Consider the following 25,622-nt stretch of genomic DNA (forward strand, 5'->3'; position numbering starts at 1 on the left):
CAAGAGAAGATAATGGATGGAGAAGCCCATAGCCTTCTAAAGTGGTCAACTTTGCTCCAGATGAAGGAAGTTCTTTTTGAAGATATCAATACCAGATGCAACCGAGTTGAAGACACCATCCACCCTATTCAAGACAAGGTGTTTGATATATTGTGTACGATCCTTGACAGAAGGATTGAGATCGAGACGGGTGTGGATGTCCAAGAGTTGGAAAATAGGATCAAGATCATTTTTTGCAAGGGAACTTGGTCACAGAGGAGCAGCGAGGTCGGATGTATGCTACTATGTTTCTGATTGAGAAAACAAAAGAGCTAGAGCCTGGATGGGAGACGACTCTTCTCACTGCTTTTGATCAAGTCCTCCACTTGGAAGAACGAATGAAGAATCTTCATGAGATTCCAATTGCTGAGATTGACAGGATTACGTCCAGATTCATTGAATATGCTAGAAAAGAGCATAGGAAAGGGAACAAAGTTCTAGATGAAAAGTTGTTATAAAATGATGTGGCAACTTTATTCCCATTGGGCTTATGTTTCCTCGTTATTTGTGCCAATTCCTATTGGCTATGGATTGATAATGTTTATCTAAATGGGGACGTTTTTGTAACAAACCCTAATTAGGGTTTAGGTGTCAAAATCTCAGCCTTTGATCTTCTTTTGATCTAGGCCGTTCATTGTATTTGAGAGTGCTATATAAGCCCTCACTCATTTCATTTTAAAGGGTTAGAGAGAATTAGAATTTAAAAAGAGAAATAAGTTTAATATTGTTAGCAACAGAGAAATAACTAGTGAAGAGAGAAAGTTGAACAATTGTTGTTTTATTTGGCTATGAGATCAATGAAATATTCAAGTTATGGTGTTTTATTGCAATCCTTGTGGCTATTTTCATGGTTGTTTATCTTCTTGAATCACTCTTAGTAGAGATAGCATTTAAGTTTTAAGATTGAAGGACGAATGTTGTGCTTGATCTTTGGTAAAACTCAGAATCCAAACCACTAGCTCCTTACTGACTGTAAGCAAGCCCTATGTGGTCAACTGGAGGTTGAAAGTTCAATCATTGTTGTGGTATTGATATGTATCTTACTGATAGTATCTATCCCATTGATGATTTGAAAACCATTGAATCCCCTTAGAAGATCGCACCAATTCCAGTGGAGTTGTAATCCTTTGGCAATACTGAAATTGGTAGAGTTTTATCAAGACCAATCCTCATTGAGTCGTTCTTTAGGATTAGTTTAAGTATCACCTCCTTAAAACCTTTATCTTTTGATCTTTTTGAAACATCAGTTAGTATTAAGAGAAACCTGTTTCCTGATTTGAAAAGTAGTTGCACGAACAAGCTTTCCTTGAAAGTACCTAAGGCCCCTTGTAAAACAGCAAACACAACGACCACTGGTGCTTATCCACAAGTAGAGATCCTACATAATAGAACCTTGAAGTTCCTACGATTGATCCTTCTGCGATATCTTTAGCATTCGGGAACTTTACTCAAGAGAGGATAAGATACCTCTGGGTATTTTATTCTGTGTTTGGTCGTGTACAAAAGACACATCAACACTTCCCAAAAATGAAGATATAAAGAAGAGATTAATTCAATTGAGAATCGTAATTGGAGAAACCATCCATAAGATCAAAGAAGACAAGAAAGTCAATGGTTCAATATCTAATATCAGAATTAATAAGGATGAAAATTAGTAGACTTTGATATTTACAAGGGCAAGATTCAAGGCAATCCCAAAAGGGGACATTATAAGTGGTATTAGAGCATAATCTTGCTAGCCTGTAGGGTAAGGATAAATCATTTATGCATTCTAATCAACGAGAAGGAATGTATTAACTCCGTCCAAAAATATGGCAACAACTAAATGACAATGACAAGACAATATGAGAGATTGTTAAACATGAGCGTATTGTGCAAAGAAGACAATGAAGCATATAATATATACACTAGATTAAGAGAGAATACTATAGATATCTAAGGTGAAGTATATGAAGTGTTGGTAACAGACTTTTGAGAAGAGATTGTGGATACTTTATGACAATCTTATTGTTAGATTATGGAAGACTTTATAGCAGATTTGTGGAAAAAATTTATTGTGAATTATGGAATAATGATTACCCCAAGAGATGGTTCTGGTCCCGGTTGGACGCTCCCGCCTCTTGTGGATAAAGTGAATTGGCCCAAGAGATGGTTTTGGTCTTGGTTGGGCACTCCTACCTCTTTTGGATAAAGTGAATTGGCCCAAGAGATGTTTCTAGTCTTGGTTGGACACTCCTACCTCTTGTGGATAAAGTGAATTGGTCCAAGAGATGGTTTTGGTCTTGGTTGGACGCTCTTGCCTCTTGTGGATAAAGTGAATTGGCCCAAGAGATGGTTTTGGTCCAGATTAATTCAATTGAGAATGGGTAATTGGAGGAACCATCCATAAGAACAAAGAAGACAAGAAAGTATATGGATCAATATCTAATATCAAAATTAATAAGGGTGAAAATTAGCAGACTTTGATATTTATAAGGGCAATGAAAGATCCCTGATGGATCCCCTTGCTGATCTGCTGTAATTTTTAAAATAATAAACTATATTTTCCTGTGATTTTGTTGATGGTTTGACAGAATAGAGAGAAGTTGCAGAATGTTTGGTTTCTTTTTGTATTTTTTTGAATATATAAGCAAGTAATGAATAAAGAACAACAAATAAGGAAGGAAGCTGAAACAAGTAAGAACATTCAATTAAATCAGAATTGATACAAATCGTACCAGGCAGATTTCTGATTTATAATATCCAGATTATTCCCTACGCACTGGGGATGTGCTTACATCCAATAATGGCGCCAACTGAAGGGTAGATGATGAACACAAACCAAGAACACCAACTATGGCTGAATGAAAGTCCTCAGCACTTCCAGCATAAAGTGTACCTGCTGTAATGGTGGCATCAAGTTGAAACAATCACGCCCCAGCTGGGAAATTCAACCACCCTGCTGAGACCCTCACCAAGCAATCTGAATCTCCACAAGGAATAGCGCATACACTCTGACCAATAATGCCAATGCCAAAAGAATCCACTACCAATCAATAGCTGAGGGCTATGTCCCAGCCAGTACCAATCATGGGGTTTGCATCCCAGATTGAAGAATTGCTTTACCAGAGCAATATCGCACCAAACAAGTTTTCAATATGTAAAAGATAATGAGAAATTAGGTTTCCTTCTCCTTATATCTCTTTCCTTCCAAATCGAACCCTAAAGATATATGAAAAGTGCGCTTTAATATAAAGTCATATTTCCCAATATTGGGCGCCCAAGTATAGAAAAAACACCACTTTTTCAATATAAAATAACTCCAAGTGCCAAAACGACCCTGGCAAGTGAAAATCATTTAGAAAAGTTCAAGACCTTTCCAACGAGCTATAACTCATGGGCATACGAATCCAGATGAAGCCAAAAACCCCTTATTACTCCAAAATGGCTATAGACATAGCCTTATTTAAAATATTAAAACGCTAACTTAGGAACTATTTAAATATATTAAAAATATAACCCAAATAGCTACAGAAAGCTCGAAACACACCAAAAGCTTGAAACTGAACCTGTCACCTGTCTGTGACTGATGTCGGAAATCATGGATCAAATGGCAGTCTCATCCCTAAAATCTAGGGATGCTCGTAGAAACTAGGAAACACACCCAAATCTCTTGAAACTGAAACCAAGGAATGATCTCATGGAACCCCAACCCTGGATGCTGTCATAACCTCCTAAAAGTAGGAACAACCTCCTAAAATGTAGGAACTGCCTCCTAAAATCAAGGAACTACTCCAAACTGGTCTACTACTGCCAGAAACACGAAATGCAAACACTGAATATCTTGACTGAGTCTCTATCCACCATTGCTAGCCTACAAGACTCCATAATAGGCTAACTCACATGTCTCTGCTAGACAGAGCTATAGAGGGGACATGACAGGCAAGATTCAGGGCAATCCCAAAAGGGGACATTATATCAGTGTTAAACACATCGGAATACTGAGAGGGGGTGAATGATGAATCAATATTTAATTGAACTTAAACCCTTCAGCACCACTATTAATTTAGATTCTACTCAAAACAGATTAGTAGGAGTTGAAATACAGAACGAGCAAAGCATACAATATGAGACACTGGATTTACATGGAAAAGCCAACAAGGGAGAAACCATGGTGAGCAAGCTGCTTGGAGCTACTATCCAAATCTAGCCTTAGAAAAGAAACAAGATTACATTAGCTTTTATGGGCTACATCCCAAATGAAGTTGCAACTCCTTGAAACACAGTTTTAACTTTTATTGCTACAACCAAAGGAAATTTGCTTCTCCTTGAGAATTACAACACCTACAAAAGGAGGCTATAACCTCATGAATAAAATGAATAGCTGATAAACTTCCACCGGAACAACTCTACTTTAGAATACCAGTTGATTTCGGCTCACTACCTCCAACACTCGTCTAGACTCATTTGAATGTAACTACCTTAGGCTAATTTAATCCATTTCTTGTCTACAAGCTGGTAGGAGTAAAGCTCTGATACCACTTGTAATGTCCAATTATTTAGTAACTTATAGATAGGAACAATTAACTTGCAAAGATCAATTGCAAGAGACTTCTTTCCTCAATTAACTAATAATACTTATAACATATGTTGAACAATGTAAGAATACAATGGGTTACACTTGTAATTTGATTGATAATAATAATCAAAAGTAATGATTATTATCACTGAGTGCAATTCAATAATGGTAAGATTAACCATCCTCGATGGCATCTCATGCTAGGAGTAATTGTGTGAATACCTTGGATTAATATGATCAAAGGAAACACATTGAAGATTACCGCTGCATTCATGAGAACCAACGATCGCCTATGCTAATATCAATTTATAATATCGATTAATATGAGTAATACTTAGCATCAATGACTCAATTGAGACAACAGAGTATCATTAATAGTCAGAATATCGAGGATATTGGAGATATATATGCCATGATACATTAACGATAGCTGATATAAAATATTAACATCGAAAGGTTTGAATTATGTTTGTGTCAAGGGAACTTGGTTTGTTCATCCCATACTCATCTCATGAATAGGAAACCATACAAGCCAGAATGAAGACTTAGCCAATTATGGAACCAAGCCAACTAATATTATCACTAAGGAAGATCTATGAAGACTCAAGAATATCGATTAAGGCAAGACTCGCGGTCGTGGTATATGGTTAGAGTTAAGAGACAAGTTAACAATAAAGGACTATGTGCGATTGGTATATAAGAATGATTTGCTACTAAGTGAATAATATCCTTTAAGACAACGGTTAATAAGATAATGATCAAGGCCGATTAAAGAGTGGTGATTGATAAGATCTTTAAAGACAATGTGCAAGCTATTCCATTAGAAACAATAATTAATTACAAGGAGTTTAGAAGCGATTCCTTGAAGCAATGATAATATGGCAAGTTAGAGTAGACATTTAAGAGGATCACATATATTTAAAGACAGCGATTCCTTATAAGGAGATAATTCCAGGAGCAATGGATCATTAAATATGTTAAGGAAGCATTCAATTAATGGGGAAAAACAATGATTAAGGGAGATGTTAAGCAGATATAATAAGGCAAGGAGATTCTACAAGACAAGCAATTATATCTAGGCATGGAAGGTATATATGCAGTGATTTAGATGAGAAGCAATTTCCTTTAAAGGAGCAGCGATCCATAAAAGGCAGAGATAGTAAATATTGGAGAGCATATCAAGGCAGCAATTACTAAAGCATTTGATAAAAGACAGTGACTACATAAGATTAAGACAAAGTATGCAGCGATTGAATTAGTAGAAGGCAAGTCAGCGATTAAGGAGCCAGCTGACAGAGATTAATAAAGGAGAAGTGTGATTCGACTTGAAAACATGTTAAATTAACAAACCCAAAGGGTGACACTCTATTTTTGTGTGATCAAGGGTTAGGGAGATGTGTCTATTCATTGTAAAGACATAACTAAGAGATACAACTCTTCCTAAAAGACATAAGGAATAATATAAAACCCATATGGTAGTGTTAGTTGGGAATAAGGGGATTTTGTCTTTATTTCTTATTTGTATCCATTATTGGAGCTGCTCATTTGAGCAACAGCCTTGTGGCATATTCAGGTTGTATAGTTTGAAGGTAATGTTCAGAGACAGCACCAGCCATATTGCATATTTCCCAAGACAAAATCAGAACAGCAATCACCCTTTAATGCTATAAGCGATAGAAGAAAGATTATCAGCGTATTGTTATTACCATATCAGACGCAGCAGTATAGAGCATTATTGCTATCATCGGAAAGAGGTTCATTGCATCACTCACATTAATACATCAGGAAGAGCAGAGCTGTCTATGTTTGCAGATTGGAACATCTTACCATTATATGATTCCTCAAGTTATATCAGAGACAGCGGAGATATTTCAGCCAATCAATCAAGTTTCTATTTGCGAATTCTTTAATACTGGTACTATCACATATTGATTATATGTTTCAGAATTGATACAGTGACATTCTATAAGTATTTATTATCAGCATTCATAAGGATTTTGTGTTTTTGACAAGAAGAAGTCTCTTGCAATTGATTTTTAAGTTAATTGTTCCCTTATTCCTTAGAATATACATAAGGGGACATTACAAGTGCTTGGTAAATTTGCAGTGTTCCACGGCCGTTGGGGACGGGGAGACAGGAGGACGGGCTTCAGGGACGGAGGGACAAAGGGAAAAAGTTTCGGGGACGGGTTTCGGGGACGGGGGGACTTGGGCCTGGGAGGGGGAAATGCGTTTCCGTGGAACGCTGTAAATTTGAGATATGTGATGGTGGGGAATAGTCAAATAATGCTTCAAAGGTTGTCAGTTTGGTTGGTATGTGAAAACAAAATTTCTATGAGCATTCAACTAGAGGGGCCTGTTAATATTGTTATTCATAGGAAAAATAAGGATATTTATCAAGGAATTCTATTTCCTATTTTATTATGGATAGTAAGAAAAGTTGTATGCCAACCGATTACCAAAAGATGAAACTATGTCAATATAAACATTGATTGTGCTAACTGCATCTCAATCACTAACTATAGTTTTTGGATTACCATGTGCCCTTGGTGCCATTTCTGTGGAGGCGCAAGTTAGTGTCTTTGCAGAGTAAAGATGAGACAAGGCACAAAAATGAGCTGGTTTGGTATATTTGTCAACTACAACCATAATCGGGTTTACTTTTAGATTTGGGTTGTTCTTTGATAAATAAAATTCACACTTCTATCCTCTTGCACAGTATGTACGTTGATGAAGTAGATCCAAAGTATTGCATTTTTCCCCTAAATGTCTTTAGTTAATTAAACATCACATGATCAATTTTGAAAATATTCTTTGAGGCCCTCATAAAAGAACTCAAGCTTGACCCAGTGGTAGATTCTGAGAAAACTTGAATGTTCTATAGGTGTGGTGTAGATTTCTGATTGTACCGCATTTTTTAGTGTGAAATTCTTGCAAATGTACAGCCTCCCCTTGTAACATAGCATTTTCTTTCTAGACAAACTTGTTAGACATGTTGGGATTTTGTTGAATCTCTTGAATGAGTCGTCGCCTCTAGGATATTCCCTACCATTCTATTTATTCAGAAATTATGGTTGGATGTAATGTCCCCTTTTTAGTTCGTTCCTATTCCCGTGTGATGAGCCTATCATTCTGACCTTCGTAGGCTAATAATTGTGCTTAGAGGATCTTCTGAGGGAGGGGCTTGGTTAATGGGGGTACTTGTCTTCTCCAGAATTCAGTATGTTCCAGTTTGGTCTTTGTTTGGTTCATATTGGAGTATTGGACTTCGTTTGGGCTCAGTTTCATATACTTACTAGTTATAGTAAGTCAGGAGAAGATCGAGAGGGACCCTTTCTATTTTTAGTAAGTCAGTGGGTTGGATAGAGGATAAAATGGTCAACTCCCTGGTGCAGAAGAATGAAGAAATAATGATTATTAAAGGAGATATTGATGTTTTAATGGCTTGAATGATAATAAAATAATTACAAGTGATATTATAAAGTTATAACTTAACTTTATAATTTGAGGGTCAAGTCATCATAAAAAGGGGCCATTTATTGAATTAATTTGAGGCACCAAGACCAAGGTATTAATATTAAATATTAAAAGATGCAAATGTAATAACATTTAATTATTATTAAATGTGCTTTTGGAGGGAAATCGACTTCTTCATGAAGTTATATATATTCAGCCTTGGGAATTGAGCCATTCATTCTATGAGCATTTGATAACTTGACATTTATGATTTCTTGGCATTTGGAGAAGGCAAACCCAATGGTTTCTGCATTTCTGCAAATCAGGGCATTGGAGAACGTAGTATCTTCATTGTGAGAGTTACCTGAGGTGGTGAAAGATCTTTTGAGGGTTGCATTTGAGTTGGCTGTAACCAACAGTCAAATTTGTGAATATTGGAGGACATTTTTGGAATAAATTGGACATGTCTCAAGGCTGCAATTAACTAATTTCTGAGGACTGATATACTACAGCAAGGGCGGCATACATAGAGGGCACAATTACATCAAATATTGTGAAGTTTCATTAGCATCAAGGGTTGCAGCATTGTTACAGAGCATATCAATTTGCACATCAAGTTCTTTATTGTTTATTTGCATTGTCATATCGATCTGTGAGTTGTTGTTGTAGATGCACATTTAATCAAACTTGTGAAGGCATTTTGATTGTGAGCCAAGAGTATTAGCATTGAATATTGGATAGTTGAAATCATCATATGCGTTGTGCATTCCAACTTGTATTTGGTTTAGCATAAAATGAAGGTAGTACAAGGTTGCATACCATTTGTTTGTCAAAATGCTTAATTGCTGCATATTGGCTATCTTAGGATGCATGAGAAGCGTTTGTTAAAATGTCCATTGGCTATAGGTGCACATTTTACATGTAAAAGTCATATGTGTGCATTCAAAAGACAAAAATGATTGCATTTGCATTTTAGCTCTTGGCCTAGAAGTATTAGTAATCAATTGCAAACATTTAAACTTCATTTGAAACCATTCCAGGTAAGCAAAAAAAATCTGAAAACAAAAGACAGCAAGATAGAGGTTTCATGACAACTGTTTGACAACATTCCTTGAGGTCAAAGTCAGCAATTAGAGATCAGATTTAGCAAAACCAAGGAAAGCTGCATAACACACATAGTTATATTAGCTGTCTAAAACTGCATAACACGCAAGTTATTCAGTCTGAAAACTATAACAGCAGGTTATCAGACAATTGTTTGTTAATATTCCCTACACTTTCTGTCATACAACAGTAGGGGATATTACATTGGAAGATCAAGATTGCACAAAAGACTGGCCAAGCTGCTTCTTTTACTGGTCTGTACTAATACATTTTCCTTCCATTTCTTATACATAATCTGAAAGTCACAACCTTGCGCATTTTAGTGTGTTTTTATTGCTTTTCTAAAGGAAGTCACTGTGTAAAGAAATGCTTTGTACTATCGTTTGTTGTTTTAAATTTGAAATGTTTTTTGAAGTAAGGGGGCAACTGCTTAACTACAAGAAGCATGACCAGAATGTCCTATTTCTATATGGATTTGGATGCATGCCTTCCTTTCCATTTTTAACTTTCAAATCTTATCAGTCTAGCATCCTAGACAAGTACAACCTCCATTCCATCAGCTAAGGTATCACATTCTAGTTGAAGCAGTTGTAGTACTAGTGGAATGGTACACTTGGTCTTCTTTAGGACCTCAATTTTGCAATTTTTCTCAGCAGTCCACCCAAGGCCATCTTTGTTGAGGAGCACTATAACAAGAGCTGCAATCCAGCTGCAATTCTTGACAAGCTTGCAGTAGTACCATGTATCAATTTTGAGTTTAGCCATAGTGGAATAGCTCCAACATACTTGATTGCTGTTGTACTTGACTCTAATGGAATAAAGGATAGGAGATGAGATTGACTCCTCTCAAACTGGTCCCTTGTAGGACAAAATAACAGAGTTGAAAAGTCATTGTAGAAGTTAAATATCTCTTGTTGCTATCTCTTCACATTGAAGTTTTGAAAAATATTTTTAATTTCAATTAAATTGGAAATTCATTGGCTGAAATCATATCTATATCTAACTTTTCATTACTTGGATATTGTTGCAGGTTCGCCCAAGTTTAACGTATATGTTTAGCGAGCCATGCTCTTATTGCAATGCAAATGGAAGAGTTGAAGCACGTGATACAATATTTTCAAAGATAGAGCGTGCAATTCGGCGTCTTCTGGTCAGATATATAACTTGTAAAACTTCTATTGGGGGGTTCCATTGGGCAGGATATTATTCCAAAGATGTGCTGGGTACTCTTTTTTGGGTAGATGTTTTCTATCTTTAACAAAATGCTGTGTAGGGACAGAAGCTAATATTCTAAAAATCAAGTGAAAAACACAGAATTCATGTACAACTCAGAAGTCATGCAGAAGCTTCCTCTAAACCTTGTATCATGACGAAAAGACAGTCGAGAAATGTTTAGATCAACAAAAAGTTGCCATAATCCTTGTCCATCTTTACAGAAGACATTCTTTTTCATAGAGCTTAGAAACATCTGAATGCTCCCCTTTGACAATTTGGGGTGTCCTACCCCGCTGTGCCACTAAATTTTTTTCACTCTTTTCCTTTATATAGTACTCAGACATTTAGACAAACAGAAATCCTTGATATTGATATTTGCTTGTGTTAACTTAATCCTCAGGGAAACAGAAATATACATATCAAGCAATACATAATAAACTAGCAATGGATACATCTATGCAAAATACAGAGGATAAGCTCTGATTTCAGACCTGTTTTAAGGCAAGAGCAGATTGCCACACAGAAAATTATTGTTTGACAGTCCATTTTGATCTTCAGCTTCTATGCCAAGATTTGATATTCTTTCAGGAAGTCTTTTTCACTACCAGCAATCTTTTCACCAATATGAGCAATCTGAAGCTTGACACTTCTTTGCCTTTCTGTAAGTACAAATCTGAAGATGAATATAATTGCACTGTCAATAAATAAATCTGATTAGGAATGAAGTTACAGCTCAGACACAGCAGTTTCCAACTTTCCACGCAATAATAATTTTGGTTCAGATTTGAAATAGCTTTAATCTGCAAAGTCAATTTATATATGCTCACGTCCAAGGTTTCAGGAAGAATTTACACCAATAAAGAGAGTTGTGCCTAGCAAGGGTCCCAATGAAAATAAATGAAATGTTGCGGCCAGGTCTTCAAATGCCTCAACAATGCTACAAGAACTCAGCCTTCAATTTCAAGCTCCCACGCCAAAGATATGAAGTCAAGCTCCATGCCAAGCAAAGGAATTAATCCATGCCAAAAATGAAACCAAATACTGTAGCCATAGTACTGTTCACGACCACTGTAGCATTCAACAAGGACTCATAACCTCCCAGCAAGCTCCATGACCTCCCTCATAACTCTCATGATGTTTAGATTCAAGAAAGATCAACAACAACCAGCAGATTGAATAGCCATGATTAGCAGATTGAACATGTAATAGACACTTAGAAAATGTGGAGATAATCTTCTTTCTGTCTTATGTGAAAGACAAACAGATTCTTGTTTTATCTCTAATTTTATCTTCTTTTAAAAATGTCTTCTAGTGCCCAAACAATTTAAGATTCAATATCAAAGCTTAAGACTCCACAGCAAATAAAATAAACTTGGTCTTTAGTGCCAATATGCAGAAACCAGAAATCTACAATTTGTCCCTTCTCTTTCTGAAACCTGTCTTTTTTAATTTTGTCTTTTCTGCCCATCTCTTTTCTGAAACCTGTTTTTAATTTTTTTTTTTGTTTTTATCTGCAATGTGACTCTTTTCACGATTTGCTCAAGTAATCCCTGTGTTTACTCTTTTCCTTGTCTTATTCTCTTTGTCTCTTAGCTGAGGGGAAATCTGAGGTGTCAAATCTTGTCTTATTCTGCACTTATATGAAGCGCTTTCTCCAGGAATGAAGACGGCTAGCAATTAAAAGGGTATAAACTCCAAGCCCAGCAAAACTTTTTCGAAACCCATACGATTGATCTTTGCTAATTTCTGAGGTTGGTATTGCTAAGAAAAATAACCTAGCAGCTTACAAGATTATTTAATGTACTTCCCCTTAAGCACAGAGGCACACAACTCAAACCCAATATTCTGATTTTACCCAAAACTCTGAAAACTTAAATACAAAATATAATTTGAGAACTTTGATTAATCCATTCAAGCCTGCAATCTTTATGCTCACGTTGAGACTCCATTCGAATCCCACAGAAACAACTAGGTTAAATTCCTCACCACTGTAGCTGCTCTTCTTCAGAAGGGTTTCCATCCTCCAGAAGGATGAAACTACAATCCCCAAAACCCCAAGGGTTTCTCTAGAAACAAAGTACCATAATCTTCCACCTACCAAATGAGCTCCCCAAATGCCTTTTTATAACTTAAAGCTCAACACCCTAATTAGGGTTGTGCAACTTTCTAATTTAATAATTAAATTTATCTTATTTCTCTCTAGGTTGCCAATAAAGTTACTTTATTAAAATAAATAATGTTAGTTAAATATTAAATTTAACTTTATATTTTAATGTTATTCTAAAAATAAATCTCATAACTCCTTATATCTCCAAAAAACATTAAATTGAGAAATCACCAACTATCCAAAAATAGAATCTCTGCCAACTGCCAAGTCAGTAATCCAAACTGACACTTGCTAAAAATAGTAAGTACGGACAAACTTATTTTTAAGTTTAGGACTAGGTTTACTGTTTTTTACTGAATGTAAAGGCTGGTAGAGTAGATTTGTTTTTTTTACACAACACTGTACTCTTTAATCTAAAACTAACTCTGGTAGGGTTAGTGTTGGCCTGCTAGGGATTTCAACATTTTCACTAAATGCAATCAACCTTAACATGTATGCATTTGTTTTTAAATTCAGCTTATACTTTCTGATGCTGGAGGACAGATTTTTCGTGGGTTTATTGGTCATTAGTTCTCAATATGAGTTGGCCAAGAGGGAAGTTTTGTGGGAATGAAAGTGGTGGAGAAATCAATTGTTTCAGATGGCATCATTAAAAATTGCCAAGACATTTCAGTTGGGTACTATTTGCCCAGAATTCATCATCAGCAATGTGAAGTGGTTGTGGAGAATGAGCCTCAGACAACATTTCCAAACCACAACAACATTCCTCTTTGCGAAAGCTATTGCCACGAAAAGCACTCATAGTATAGTAGGAGCCAGTTTCAACAAATTTTAAAGGAACATGGATGTAATCTCTGAGTTTGTTAGGCTTGGGAATGTATTGCAAGTAAGCATTGACAAATGAAATGAAGGGGACCTAGATAAGAAGAAAAAATGTTCAATAATGAACATATTTAACATTTGAAAAATGACTATTCAGTTCATCTTCTAGATGATTGTGCAGCTTTCACTGTAGCTAAGAAATACAACATATTAAATAATATCCTACTATTCCTGGGATTATGTACATTAGTATTACATTACCCCTTAATTCTTAGAGTTAGTGGTACGGCTACTGTTTGTGTTGTGCATTGGGAAACTCATTTGTGATGCCTCTTTTTCTTAATATGAAGCTCCAATATTTTGCAAAAGGTTTTACCTGATTGATAACTTGCTCCCTTCTGTAGTTTTTCAAGAACCAAGATATAGATGTGGTAAAATACCTGTTTGTTTTATCAAGTTGAGTCATTTTCTACAATGCTATATCCCATTTTTAGAGAATGCTGCACCTGTTGTGAAAATTTTCACCACCATTTTCTGTTTTGAGTGATGAATTTTTCAGAAGGTTGTCCAACTTCTATCTTTGTCACTTTGGTGAGTGGAGACTGGAGAACCTAGGCTGATTGCACTCATGTGTAGAGAATAGTGTTCAGCTACACCAATCAGATAACCCAAGTTCATTGTACTCGTGAGTAACTGAAAAGCATTTTGAAGCATGGACTGAATGACCTAACCTTTTGTCAAGCTCAAAATGTGAAATGCGTGCCATCCACAATGCTCTGAAATGAAGACACGTAAAAAACTGTTTATGGTAGAAAAAATGAAGGCATATGATGATCTTGCTCTATGTATAGTTAGCAAAAACCAAATTAAAGTGTGTAATCTTAAGTGTCTAGGTTTTCAGTTGAACATACTTGCTAAGATGCTGTAGTGATAAGTGGCTAATTTGGAATATAGTGCAATGACAAATCTCACAATGTGTTCATTATCAGTATCCCAGTCAGAATGGGAAATCATGCATACAAACAATTAGTACTTCTATCAACACTATGAAGATGGAGTGCATAACTATCCTTTAAGAGAATTGAGTGCAACTCTACAATTCTCTTAGTAGGTTGTCATGCATTGGTACAAGCATCAACATTTGCAATATTAATATAGTAGGATGGGTGGGCTCCCATTAATCTTCTAGGGGTTCAGCTACATTTATCTTCCAAGGGTCGGTGAATGTGCCAATTCCCACCCAACCCGATCTATAGCCTCCCACCCACCTCAGGGGTCTAATCTCTAAGCATTGATTCCCGATGCTGAGCCCCTATTATTATAGTTTCCAATGATCAATCAGATTGACAACAACATCTGTATCATGAGTAAATACTCAACAAGCTTTCAAACAAACGCTCAACAATATTTGTAATGCTTAGCTCATTCTCAAGAAAGACATTGATTTTTCATGGACTATGATAGTTGTGACTTTTTCATGAAATCTTTAGAATGAAGCAGTGACATAATGAGATAGATGATTGTGTGGGATTAGCCTTGATGCTGTTCATTCACACTCCTAAAAGGGGTCTTCAAGAACTGGGTGAGCATGTGTTTTGAAAAAATTGTGTTGCTATGTGTAACGAGAAAATTACACACTCCTTAGGGGTGTGAACCTACTCTCAATTGCTTGCACTAGAAGATATTGATAAGGCACTTTATGGTATATAATTAACACCGGTCTCATTTTATTGACTTTTCATCAAGTTGGCAATAACACTTATCAATGATAGACCCATATGACTATTATTTTCCTCTTTTTATATTACTTGCAAACTTATAGGGTTGTGGGTTTCAACAGCAACAAATCTCATCGAATTACACTATTTTCTAGAGAAAGTAAAATGCAAATAACTTATGCTTGTAAGTGGACATTCACTTGTTATAGACAACATCACAAATTGTGCACGTTGAATAAGTTTGTCTATAGGCCAACAAAAAAGTTAGAGGTTTTCATGACTTCTAACAAAAGAGTAGGTTAGTGAACTTCATGTATGTAAGCAACAAACTAGAACATAGGTTCATTGTGATCTATTTTTACAACCTTTGACGACTGTCTTCTTCATTCATTCTTGTTTTTTAACTTGCTTTGATACCAATGTAGGCCTAGGAATGGAATGCAATAAAAGATTGACACATGTAAGGAATGGGACTTAGACAACTAGAAAAATAATCCAATGACTGGGCAGTTCTTATGCTTGTGACTACCTCATCGTTAATACCACATGTAGCCCTAGTAGTATGGCCCACAAAACATTTGCCTACTATTGATGTGTTTTTTATGCACCTTGAACACAATAAAATACCAAGTTTCTCTATCCTCTCTTGAACAAAGAAACCTTATATGCTAAGACGATGTGATCAAATAAGGAAACTCCAAGGATTACAATGCGAACGCCGAACTTCGCATTTATACAAAACTCGGCCATTTAATCGGAAATGGCCGAGTTTTGTATAAATGCAAAGTTTGGCGTTTTTCTTACTTTGCATAAGGGCAAGTAAAATCGCACAGTCCCCAATAAACCTGAAAATCACTAAGATGAAGGGCGAAACGGGAAGATAAGCTGAAAATTGTTCATTCTCTCTCAGAAGGCCAAGTTTTGCAGAGGGCAAACAAAGGAAATTCACACATTTCAACTAGAATGGCCGAGTTTTCAAAGCATAGTTTAAGTTTGACCAAGGTTCGTGAATTTCAAGCAATAAAAATCGCCTGAATCCCTTTCAAAGGCATTCAAAACCTAAGTTCGATGATTTCGTTGATTTTGCAAGCTCAGAGAAAGTCGCCCATTTCACTTTGAAAAACCCGAATTTCTCCTTTGACTAAGTGAAAATCGAACCAAAATAATTTTTTAACAAAAGTTTGCATTTGTATTAAAAGAATCGATTTTCTTCTCTTGAAGAGGGTGAAAATAAAACATGCCTCCCTTGCATCCTCTCCCGAATGGCCGATTTTTTGTTTTAAAAGAGTCAAGTAAAAGATTGAACTTTGTAATTAAGTGAAAATGCGTCGAAGGAAACAGATTGCTCGTTTTGGTCAAATTGGCCGAACTTTTTAAGTTAGGCGTTCAAACTTGGCAAAACAGTAAAATCGCACAATTCACTCCAAAAAACCTGAATTAACTTACAAGAGGATGTATGAAGTGAAAAGTCAGCCTTTTTTTCAAATTTGCAAGAAGAATAGTAAAGTCGCATAGTTCACCCAAATTTATCGAATTTCAAAGGGATGTTTAATAGTTTGGCATTTTTGTTGAAATTCAGGACAACGTTCTCTCATTTCGCCCAATAAGGCTGAGTTTTGGCCTAAAACAAGGGGGGGGCATTTATTAAGTTTGCAAGCAAAGGAGTCTTTAGAAACCGCACACTTTGCCTAAAGACCCAAATTTGACATACAACATAGGCATTTAAAATTCTTGCATTTTAGCTTAAAGGCAGAGTTTTTGAAAGGTGTTTGTATTTTCACCTTAATGGCCAAGTTTGCTTTAACAAGGGACATTTAAAAGTTAAATTTAGTATTTGTTAAATTAATTTAATTTTGCGAAATGATTTATTCAAGTAGAAATGGATTGTTTGTAGTTCGCGATTGATGCCAAGAAACGAGAATGCAAGAACGTGCCGTAGAGCGCAAGGTCGAAGCAACGAAGCACGGGGAAATGTGCCACCGCTGAATTACAAATTGAAGTCCACCGTCAAGACCGAAGACAAAAAACACTCAAAATGCTACAAAATATGCATTCTTAGAAATACACAGTTGGAATTAATTCCAGAAAGTTGGTTGCAAAACTGAATTGCTTAATGTACATGACTACCTGTGGGCCCCGTCTAATGAATTTAAAGTGAATGGCGTACACAGGCTAGTTATTTCCAACTACCAGATTGACCTAAATTGATGCCAAACAGTGGTCGGTAGCTTGAGAATATGGTTGGGAGGATAACTGAAGAGTTAATAGGCATGGGTTAAAGCTGCCAAGTTTCTAGAAGGCAGTTTGCAGCTGTTAGATGTAGTTAATCTTGGCCTTTGATTCAATTTGTAAAATCTACAAAAGGTAGGAGCCTTCTCTTGTAAAGCATTAGATTTTTAGACTCTTAGAGGTTAAAATTAGTTAGATTTTTAGGAGTTACAATAGTTAGATGCAGTTTGTAGATTTAAAAATAGAATAGAACTGCTGCAGAAATTGTTGCAATAGCAGCTAAAATCAATATATGAACATTGAATTTGGTGTTTGTTATTTTTGGTTTTATTCTGTTTGCATGGTTTCCTTCCAGCGAGTTAGAAGTAGAGTTCAATGGTTTTAATGGCGAATTGTAGGGGGTATTTGATGCATTTCAGGTTCATACCATTGGGGACTTGCTGATTGTAGGTCACCATGCATGGTTAATCTGAACCCAAACTGTGCCTAGTTCAACTGTGAGTATTCGTCATAGGTTGCGCCAAAATTGGGTGCTCGGATGAATCCCCATAGTCTGAAAATCCTTCATGCCCTTGGAGATTGCATTGTTCTTGTCGAGTTGTGAGGGTGTCTTTGGCAAAACAAGAATTGGTGTATCGAAATCTGTCTACCCGTTGCGTTAACCATTTCCATCACTGTCCTTAGGTCTCCTAAACTCTTCCCTTTTTTATCTTTATTTTCGCAGTTTGAGAATCGCAACATCGTTGGATGCAAACCAACTTGTTGCAAACGTAAGGCCCCTTGTGTTTCCAGCAAAACACATCAAATCGTTGAGTTATCTTGTAGTCATGACCTGACATTTGGAACCTTGAGGTTGTCCCCTTTGATCAACTAAAACAGTATTAGGGAATTCCTTACGCAAGAGAGGATAGGATACTTAGCAACATTCTATTTTGCGTTGACTGGAGAGAGTTGGTGATTCGACTTTAGCCACGCCAACAGATGCTTTGCTTATAAATAGGAGGTTGAGAAATAGGATTAGTCAAGATTGTCATATGTGTCTTTATCTTGTACAATGAAACAACTAACTTGATAAATATTAAATGACTTAGGACTAAAGAATTAAATGCCAAAAGATAAGACTTATAGAAAGATTATTAGGACTAAAGCTAAGCATGTGAATAGGACCTATTAATGAACTAGTTAGGTAAAATATCTTATTCACATCAAGAGCCCCCCTTGAGTGCAACTTAGGGAGTAGTAGATTATGATGCAAATGATGCAGAAAATCATGCCTATTAGGCCATGTTAGGTACATATTTACAATGCACTCTCTCACAAATGAAGAGGAGAAAACCCGTTGGGACAAAACTCTTCTCCAAAAGAGAGAAAAAGGTACAAATAAATGATGAAAGATGGGAGGACTCAATGATATCCCATGAGGATTACATCCATCATGAATTTACAATGAATTATCCCCCCCCTCCATAGTGTATGATGTCCTGCAAAAATGATACAATGCCTACAAACTATATTTCTACTCTTGGGAAGAAGACAAAACAAGTACAAAAATGATCCAATGTCTACAAACAACATTTCTCCCCTTGGGAAGAAGATAGACAAAGTATAAATGCAGAAATGCTTCCCATTCTGGATAGGAATTGGTATGAAGTAGAATCCAAATGTATAAAGATTGTATCTCTAAAATTTGCTCATGTATCGCCATGTCCTTGATAAATTATGATGCCATAATCAAATGTGGTACTTGCCCAATCAAAGAAGATAAAACTGATATTGAACAAGATTCAAAGACAAAGATGATGCAACAAAAGTTGTGCCATTGCTATCATCAAAGAGGAGAGATAAACCCTCAAATTGGTCCTCCAAGTTTGAAATGTGAGACTCCACAAACAAGTCAGAAATTCATGTCAAGTAATCGTCCCACAAGATTGTATATGAAAAACTATGATTTACTTGCTGCAAAGAATGACTGGAAGCTCTCAATGAATCAACAAAAAAATATGGATGTGTGACCTCAATTGGAGAAGAGAGACCAACAAGAGAGGTCCCTTGATCATCAAGACTTTCAAGTGCAACATCACATTCAAGATCCTCTAAGTTATCATCATCAAAGGGTAGATTATCAACATTATCAAGTGGAATGAAACAATCTAATGCAAGATCATCTAAGAATGGAGGATTATGTGTATCTCCATGATCTCCGAAATTTTGGTCCAAACTGTGTGTGGGCACTTGATTCCTAAGATACAATTGTAGGTTTCCTAGAAGATACTTGCACTAATACTTGTACCAATTAATCCTATGATGCGATCATTTTTATTACCTCAAATTGATTTCTTCCGTTTTGTCTCTTGCTCAAGGATGAGTCCATAAAGATGAGGCAAAAGATTGAGCCACCTACAATGTGTTAGGATGCCTTTTTGCGAAGACTCATAATTGCCCTTAGTTAGAATGATGTATCGAAGGATAAGTTGCATAACCCATGATTTTAACAATGCTACATTCAAATGATCAAATTAGATATCAATACATAAAATGGGTCTTAAATGAAGTGATTGAATCAAAACAACACCTTCCCAAGTGTCACATGTCCAAATAATCATCTAGAATGCAAATATGGAAAAAAACTAAATAAAATGTACCTAGGACTGAATATGAAAAAACATGGATGAGATTAAAGAGCTATTGAATACCTTCCCGAAGCCCAACAACGCCAAAATCATGAAAATTGGAGATTTAGGCGAAAAAGTTGAGCTTGGGAGTCAAAAAAGAATATTTGACTTCAACAACAATAACTTTCACCAGCAACTAGATTTGTTAATCAAACCTGCGCCATTAAGTACATATAACCAACTTTCCAATGATATTTTTTTTTTTGCAAAAATCCAACTTTTGGGTCGAAAGTGGTGAATTTTTTAAAAAAGGGCTTACTTTAGCATGCAGTGACGATTCTCTTGGCAAAGTAGTGGGTTTTGGGCCTTTTGAATGCAATGGCAGCATCCATTTGGGCTAAAAGTGTTGCAATAAAAATCTATTCACTAGATTTGAGCGTTAAACCCTAGTTTGCAATTGTATCATACATTGGCCAAATTGAGTAAAGTAAAAGATAGATATGGCTTACTTGGATACTCTAAACTCATTGGTGAGCATAGATTTGCACTAGTCTGCTCCAAAATGAATCCTCAATACAAGGCCACAAAAATAACCCCATTAGTGAAGTCCAATTTACCACAATGTGCACTCAACAAAAGCGAGAAGAGGCTTGCAGATCTGAAGCTTAATACCATGTTAAAGTCACCAATGGGCTCAATTCTTTAGTGCAAAACCAAAAAGATGCTTTCCAAAAGAGAGCAACAAGAGCAAAATAATGCTTGATTATGGGCACAATGGATTAGATTGAATCGGATGCTACATCAAAAAATGTACATACGATGCCTTGCTTATAATGACAAGGTTGAAAGATAGGATTAGACAAGATTGTGACATGTGTCTTAGTCCTGTACAATAAAACATCTAACTTGCTAAATATTAAATGACCTGGGACTCAAGAATTGGATGCCAAAAGATAAGATCTAATTGACAACTAAGACTTCTTGAAATATTCCTAGGACCTAAAGTAACTTAGCATGTGAATAGGACCTAAAAGTGAACTAGTTCAGTAAAATACCTTATTCACACCAACATGAAATACCATCACACAATTGCAAAATGACCTTGTTGTGATGTCAACTTGCCACATGTTACTCCCATGAGACTTGTTTAAATAGACAAACTAACTCATCAACTTACATTTTCCTGCATTGATTTTATTGAACAAATATTTAAATAATGAAACATGTTTTCTTGCAACATTTTCAAGACAAAACCTGACCAAACCCATGGCCTACAATAGTAGAGGCAATATTCTTATAAGTTGTAATATAGAGCACCTTTCAAAATATAGTCTCAAAAAGCTTAAAGTCAAACTCAAGGTGGAGAATTGAAATTTTGAAGATTATCCAAACCATCCCAAGCACATATCTCTTGCTAATAGAAGCCGAGAATAGAGATTGCTCAACTCCCACATTAGCCAAAAAGATTAGCAACCTTGTTGCATTTTTGGAAACAATGAGTTAACAAAATATGATTGAAGGACTTCGAAGAGGACCAAAGCCTCATCCAACAAACTTTTAGATTTCTAGCTTAGACATTACATTTTGATCAAACCTTGAATTGACCATAATTTTCCTTATAGTGTAAATCATAAGCTAGCTAGAGCCCTTTGATTACTGCCTTCCATTCTGCTTCATTACAAGTCTTAGACCACAAAAATAAGCAACCACCTTTTAAGAAAAGACCACTGAAATCTTGAACAACTTCAACCCCTACAAAATGTCATGTCCCCATGATGAATATATCAGATATGTCTATATAACTGTGTTCTAATATTTATGCGATGTATATCTCTATCCAAAATTATCAATTGATTATTGATGTGTAATTGATTATTTATTATTAATTGTAAATTGTAATAACTGTCTTCTCTCAGTAATAATAATAACAACATGCAAATTGTTTACTAATTATTAAAATTACTTATAAATACAGTAATTAAGGTAATCGCATGTGTTAATGATTAATAAAATAAATAGTAAGTAATAATTATTTAATACAATATAAGCCTTATAAGCTTGCATTGGGTGTGGCTATCCGCTAATAGTCACAACCCAGGCGATTATTCATTTACAAAAGTTGCGACTTCTGCCAAGCACATCACGTCTATTCTAATACGATGTGACATCTTAATCGGTGATTGGGAAGGATAGAAATAGTGAGCGCCAAAACTGCAGAGGATACACACGGGAAGAAGGAGAGACTCGGTGAAGGAAAAATACCAGTCACGAACTTCTGGAAACCCAAGGCGGAAGTCTCAGGTATGTATGCACACTCAGGAAGTTAGTGAATCTGTTCAGAGGTTTAATTACTTAGTCGGTCACTGCATCCTATTAATACAATAATACTATGATTACAATTTACCAAATCCATACATTATGATAATAATATGAACTACATAAAGATGTGAATCGTTTTATCTAATCCATACCATACGATAACGAAACAAGAAGGAACATTATCGGCACATACGTAGAAACCATATGAGGGTTTTCGGACAGGTAAGAGCCCATCCGCTTAAAGATTCAATTCAATTATTGTGTGAAATCAGTATTTATAATTCTACAAAATCAGTACGTTTTCAAATGTTCATAGTTTAATTCTCTGATAATAAGACAGATAAGGGTCTGTAAGAAACAGACCGTATAACTTAAATCCTTAACACGCATGGATAGTTAACAGTGAAATGAAATTCAATATCTAAAAGAATTGTATTAACTTAATGATCTGTGAATGATATGATATTAATAAAAGGAAAACCATAATTAAGAAGGGAAGAATATACTGGTTAATTATTCACAAAATTAATATACATCACGGAATTAAATAGATGAAAATGTTTTATAACAATTGATTATAAAATGAGCCTCTAAACTGTATGTAGGAAACTACTGAAAATGAACACCTGTCTGGGAGGACAGCAGACCTGTAGGAGGGATAGTGACCACCCAAGTAGACCACCTACTGGTTCATGTAAGATCAGTAGGCCAGTTGGGCATGTGACTGCTACTGGATTTGGGCCTGGTGGAATTAAGCCCCTTCTACCATCTGCTGCCACTTTGACATAATTTAACAAATTAAGTTGTGGGACAAGGGATGATCAAGGGGATAAGACCCACGCCACAATAAGTAAGCCAAAAGGGCATGATGACTGCTTTTGGATCCAGAGTTAACCAGATCATACCCTGTGTCTTCCCAATTTAAGTAATCAAGGAATAATATTCACAAACTGTTTAAGAAGTCATAATTCAAGATTCCGCTGCATATGTATAACTTATGAGAAAATACTTTCTGTATGAATTAGTAGGTTTTCCTTGGAGGAGAGTTACTTTTTGTTCCATTTCTGATTTATCTTTTTAATCTGAAATTCAGGCAAACATCTTTGTGCTTATATATTGAGTAAGGGACATTACACAAAACTTGGGTTTCCCCTTGAGGCATCACCAAAATTAAGCTTGAAGAAACCTTGTAGGGATCTCATTCAATGTGATTAATTTCTTACAACATGCTCATCTATCACCCCATTAATGGGGGGGCTATGTATTTTGTTATTATGATTATTTTCATACAATAAAAATTCTCTATATATTGCATGATAGAACCTAATTGAACTTGGACCGTAGGAAAAACATTTGACAAACTTGAACCCTTAATTTGAACTCCAATTGACAACATAACTTCTATGGAAAGGTAAAATATATATCTGAAAATGCAAAATCGTTATTAACTTGTGGGGTTTGTGTTTGCATGCATGAAACTCAAATGTAATTACGATTTTGTAGTTCAAAGTTGCAATGCAATGAAGATGCGTCTCAGTGATCAAATAGTTTCAGTAGTTTTTTTCTAAGTGGCATTTCAGACACAAGCCTACAATATTTTTTATATTAGCCAATGCTTGAAGCACATGAAACTCTTTTAAGTAAAACAGGTTGCATTAGGTCTTTGTAGTCTCTAAGTGAATCAATTCTTGGAGAGGTTTACAAGTGGCCCCTTAGACTTTGTACCCCACTTCTTCATAATAAACTTGTGCTGAAGTAAATTTGGAAATGGCATTTTCCAAAGCAGGGATACATGGGGACATGTCCCCAACCCGCTACATGTTCTTGCCCCTACTGTTGTATTTGAGACATGTAGAAGATGGGATTTCTGTGGGACATGAGGACAATAGGGGATGGAGGCACAAGGATTGCATGGATTACCCCTTTACACTCTCTATGCTATAGATAAATTGGGGATGCTTATATAATTTCAAGAAAAAAAAAAGTGTAACCTTTAGCACACTCTAAATTTAACCTACTTGCCCATTTACATTGCCACGCACAATTACTAGAATCATTTTTGCACTTGCAACTATGAACCAGAAGAGAAAGAAAAGAAGAGGGAGTATGAATAATTTATGACCTATGTTTCACAAAGTTTCGGGGATAGGGACAGTAGGGGAGGGTGGGGCGTGTTTCCAGTATGGGGTACTTTTGGGCCATTTTCTAGGGGACGGCTGTTAAAAAAGTAGGTGGATTTTTAAAAGTGTAGAGAAATTTCAAATATGCATATCATAACAATGATAAAGAATTCATCATAGACATTAATACATAGCATTAGACTTGAATTGAGATTTCACATTAGAATCGACAAAGTATTTAGGCAATGCATTACAATATAACATGATATGAGATATTGCTGATGTAAATCTGATTTAAATGTTCTGATCACAAAATCAATTTGCTACTATATCCAAAATGAGGCCAAATATTATTGATAATTCATATAATCTTGTACCCAACCCAAAATACCTCACATGATGATAAATGTAGCTGAGGATGATCTGTAATCATGCTGAAACAGCTGTAACGACTGTCAAAACAGAACTAAAGCACAGTGAAATCTCATTCAAATCATATCAGGAAGCTGAAATCAAACTACCCAGAAGCACCAAACACAACCAAATCAAACTACTGTTACAAACACACTCCAAATATCCTCTAAAAACACCTAAATATTGTAACTTAATACCAAACTGCTAAGGAAAATCAGACTTGTACAGGTCTGAAATGAAATTAGAAAAGCATGTCAACACTCCCAAAAAATCTACATACTCAACATAAATGCCAGAAACGTCCCCCAACCCTGTAGGTCCTCTGATTTTTGTGAATGGGAAACAGACAGGAAACAGCAAAAAAACGTCCTTGCTGTACTGTCCCCGGTGCGAGCACAGGGGTACCAAGCCCAGGGATGTGTCCCCATGGAACATAGTTTATGACGTGTCATCCTTGAATATTCATATTGCATACACAAGTGAACACATGGATTGAAGGCATAAAATTTCAAATGCACCTTGCTTGGTGCCAACTGTGATGTTTTTCTACAAAATATAGAAGTGGGTCCAAAGGCAGCTTAGGAAATTGTGACACAATAGTTTGTTTGATATGTTTAGATTCTCTCCAAACAATGTACCGTTGGGATTATATGTTGGAAAACTCTTATTATCATTGTGTTGAAAACTTGGAAACATGGTGATCCTATGTTCTGCAAGAAAACAAATGGATTGTTAAGTAGCATTTTACAGTTAATTTCTGCATCATAACAGATTGGCAAAATAGCACGTATTAGGTTTAAATTTGTCATTTGCAAGACCACAAAATGGATGTGTTAGGATAAACCTCTCTTCAAGTTTTGAAGGGAAGCTCCTTTAGATCTAAAACTAAACCTAACACTAAGCAAAATA

The 25,622-nt window shown here is 35.9% G+C and overlaps 1 protein-coding gene across 4 annotated transcripts in view; it reads left to right on the forward strand.

Annotated features, from left to right (window-relative positions):
* Positions 1-25,622, forward strand: part of LOC131072219 (ribonuclease E/G-like protein, chloroplastic) — a 305,133-nt gene that overhangs the window by 274,385 nt on the left and 5,126 nt on the right. For all 4 annotated transcript variants that reach the window (XM_058008319.2, XM_058008318.2, XM_058008317.2 and 1 more), the window contains exon 11: positions 10,188-10,307. In XM_058008319.2, coding sequence (XP_057864302.2) covers positions 10,188-10,307 — 120 coding nt within the window. The remainder of the gene's footprint in view (positions 1-10,187; positions 10,308-25,622) is intronic.

The sequence above is a fragment of the Cryptomeria japonica genome, chromosome 6, assembly GCF_030272615.1.
Source record: "Cryptomeria japonica chromosome 6, Sugi_1.0, whole genome shotgun sequence".
NCBI lineage: Eukaryota > Viridiplantae > Streptophyta > Pinopsida > Cupressales > Cupressaceae > Cryptomeria > Cryptomeria japonica.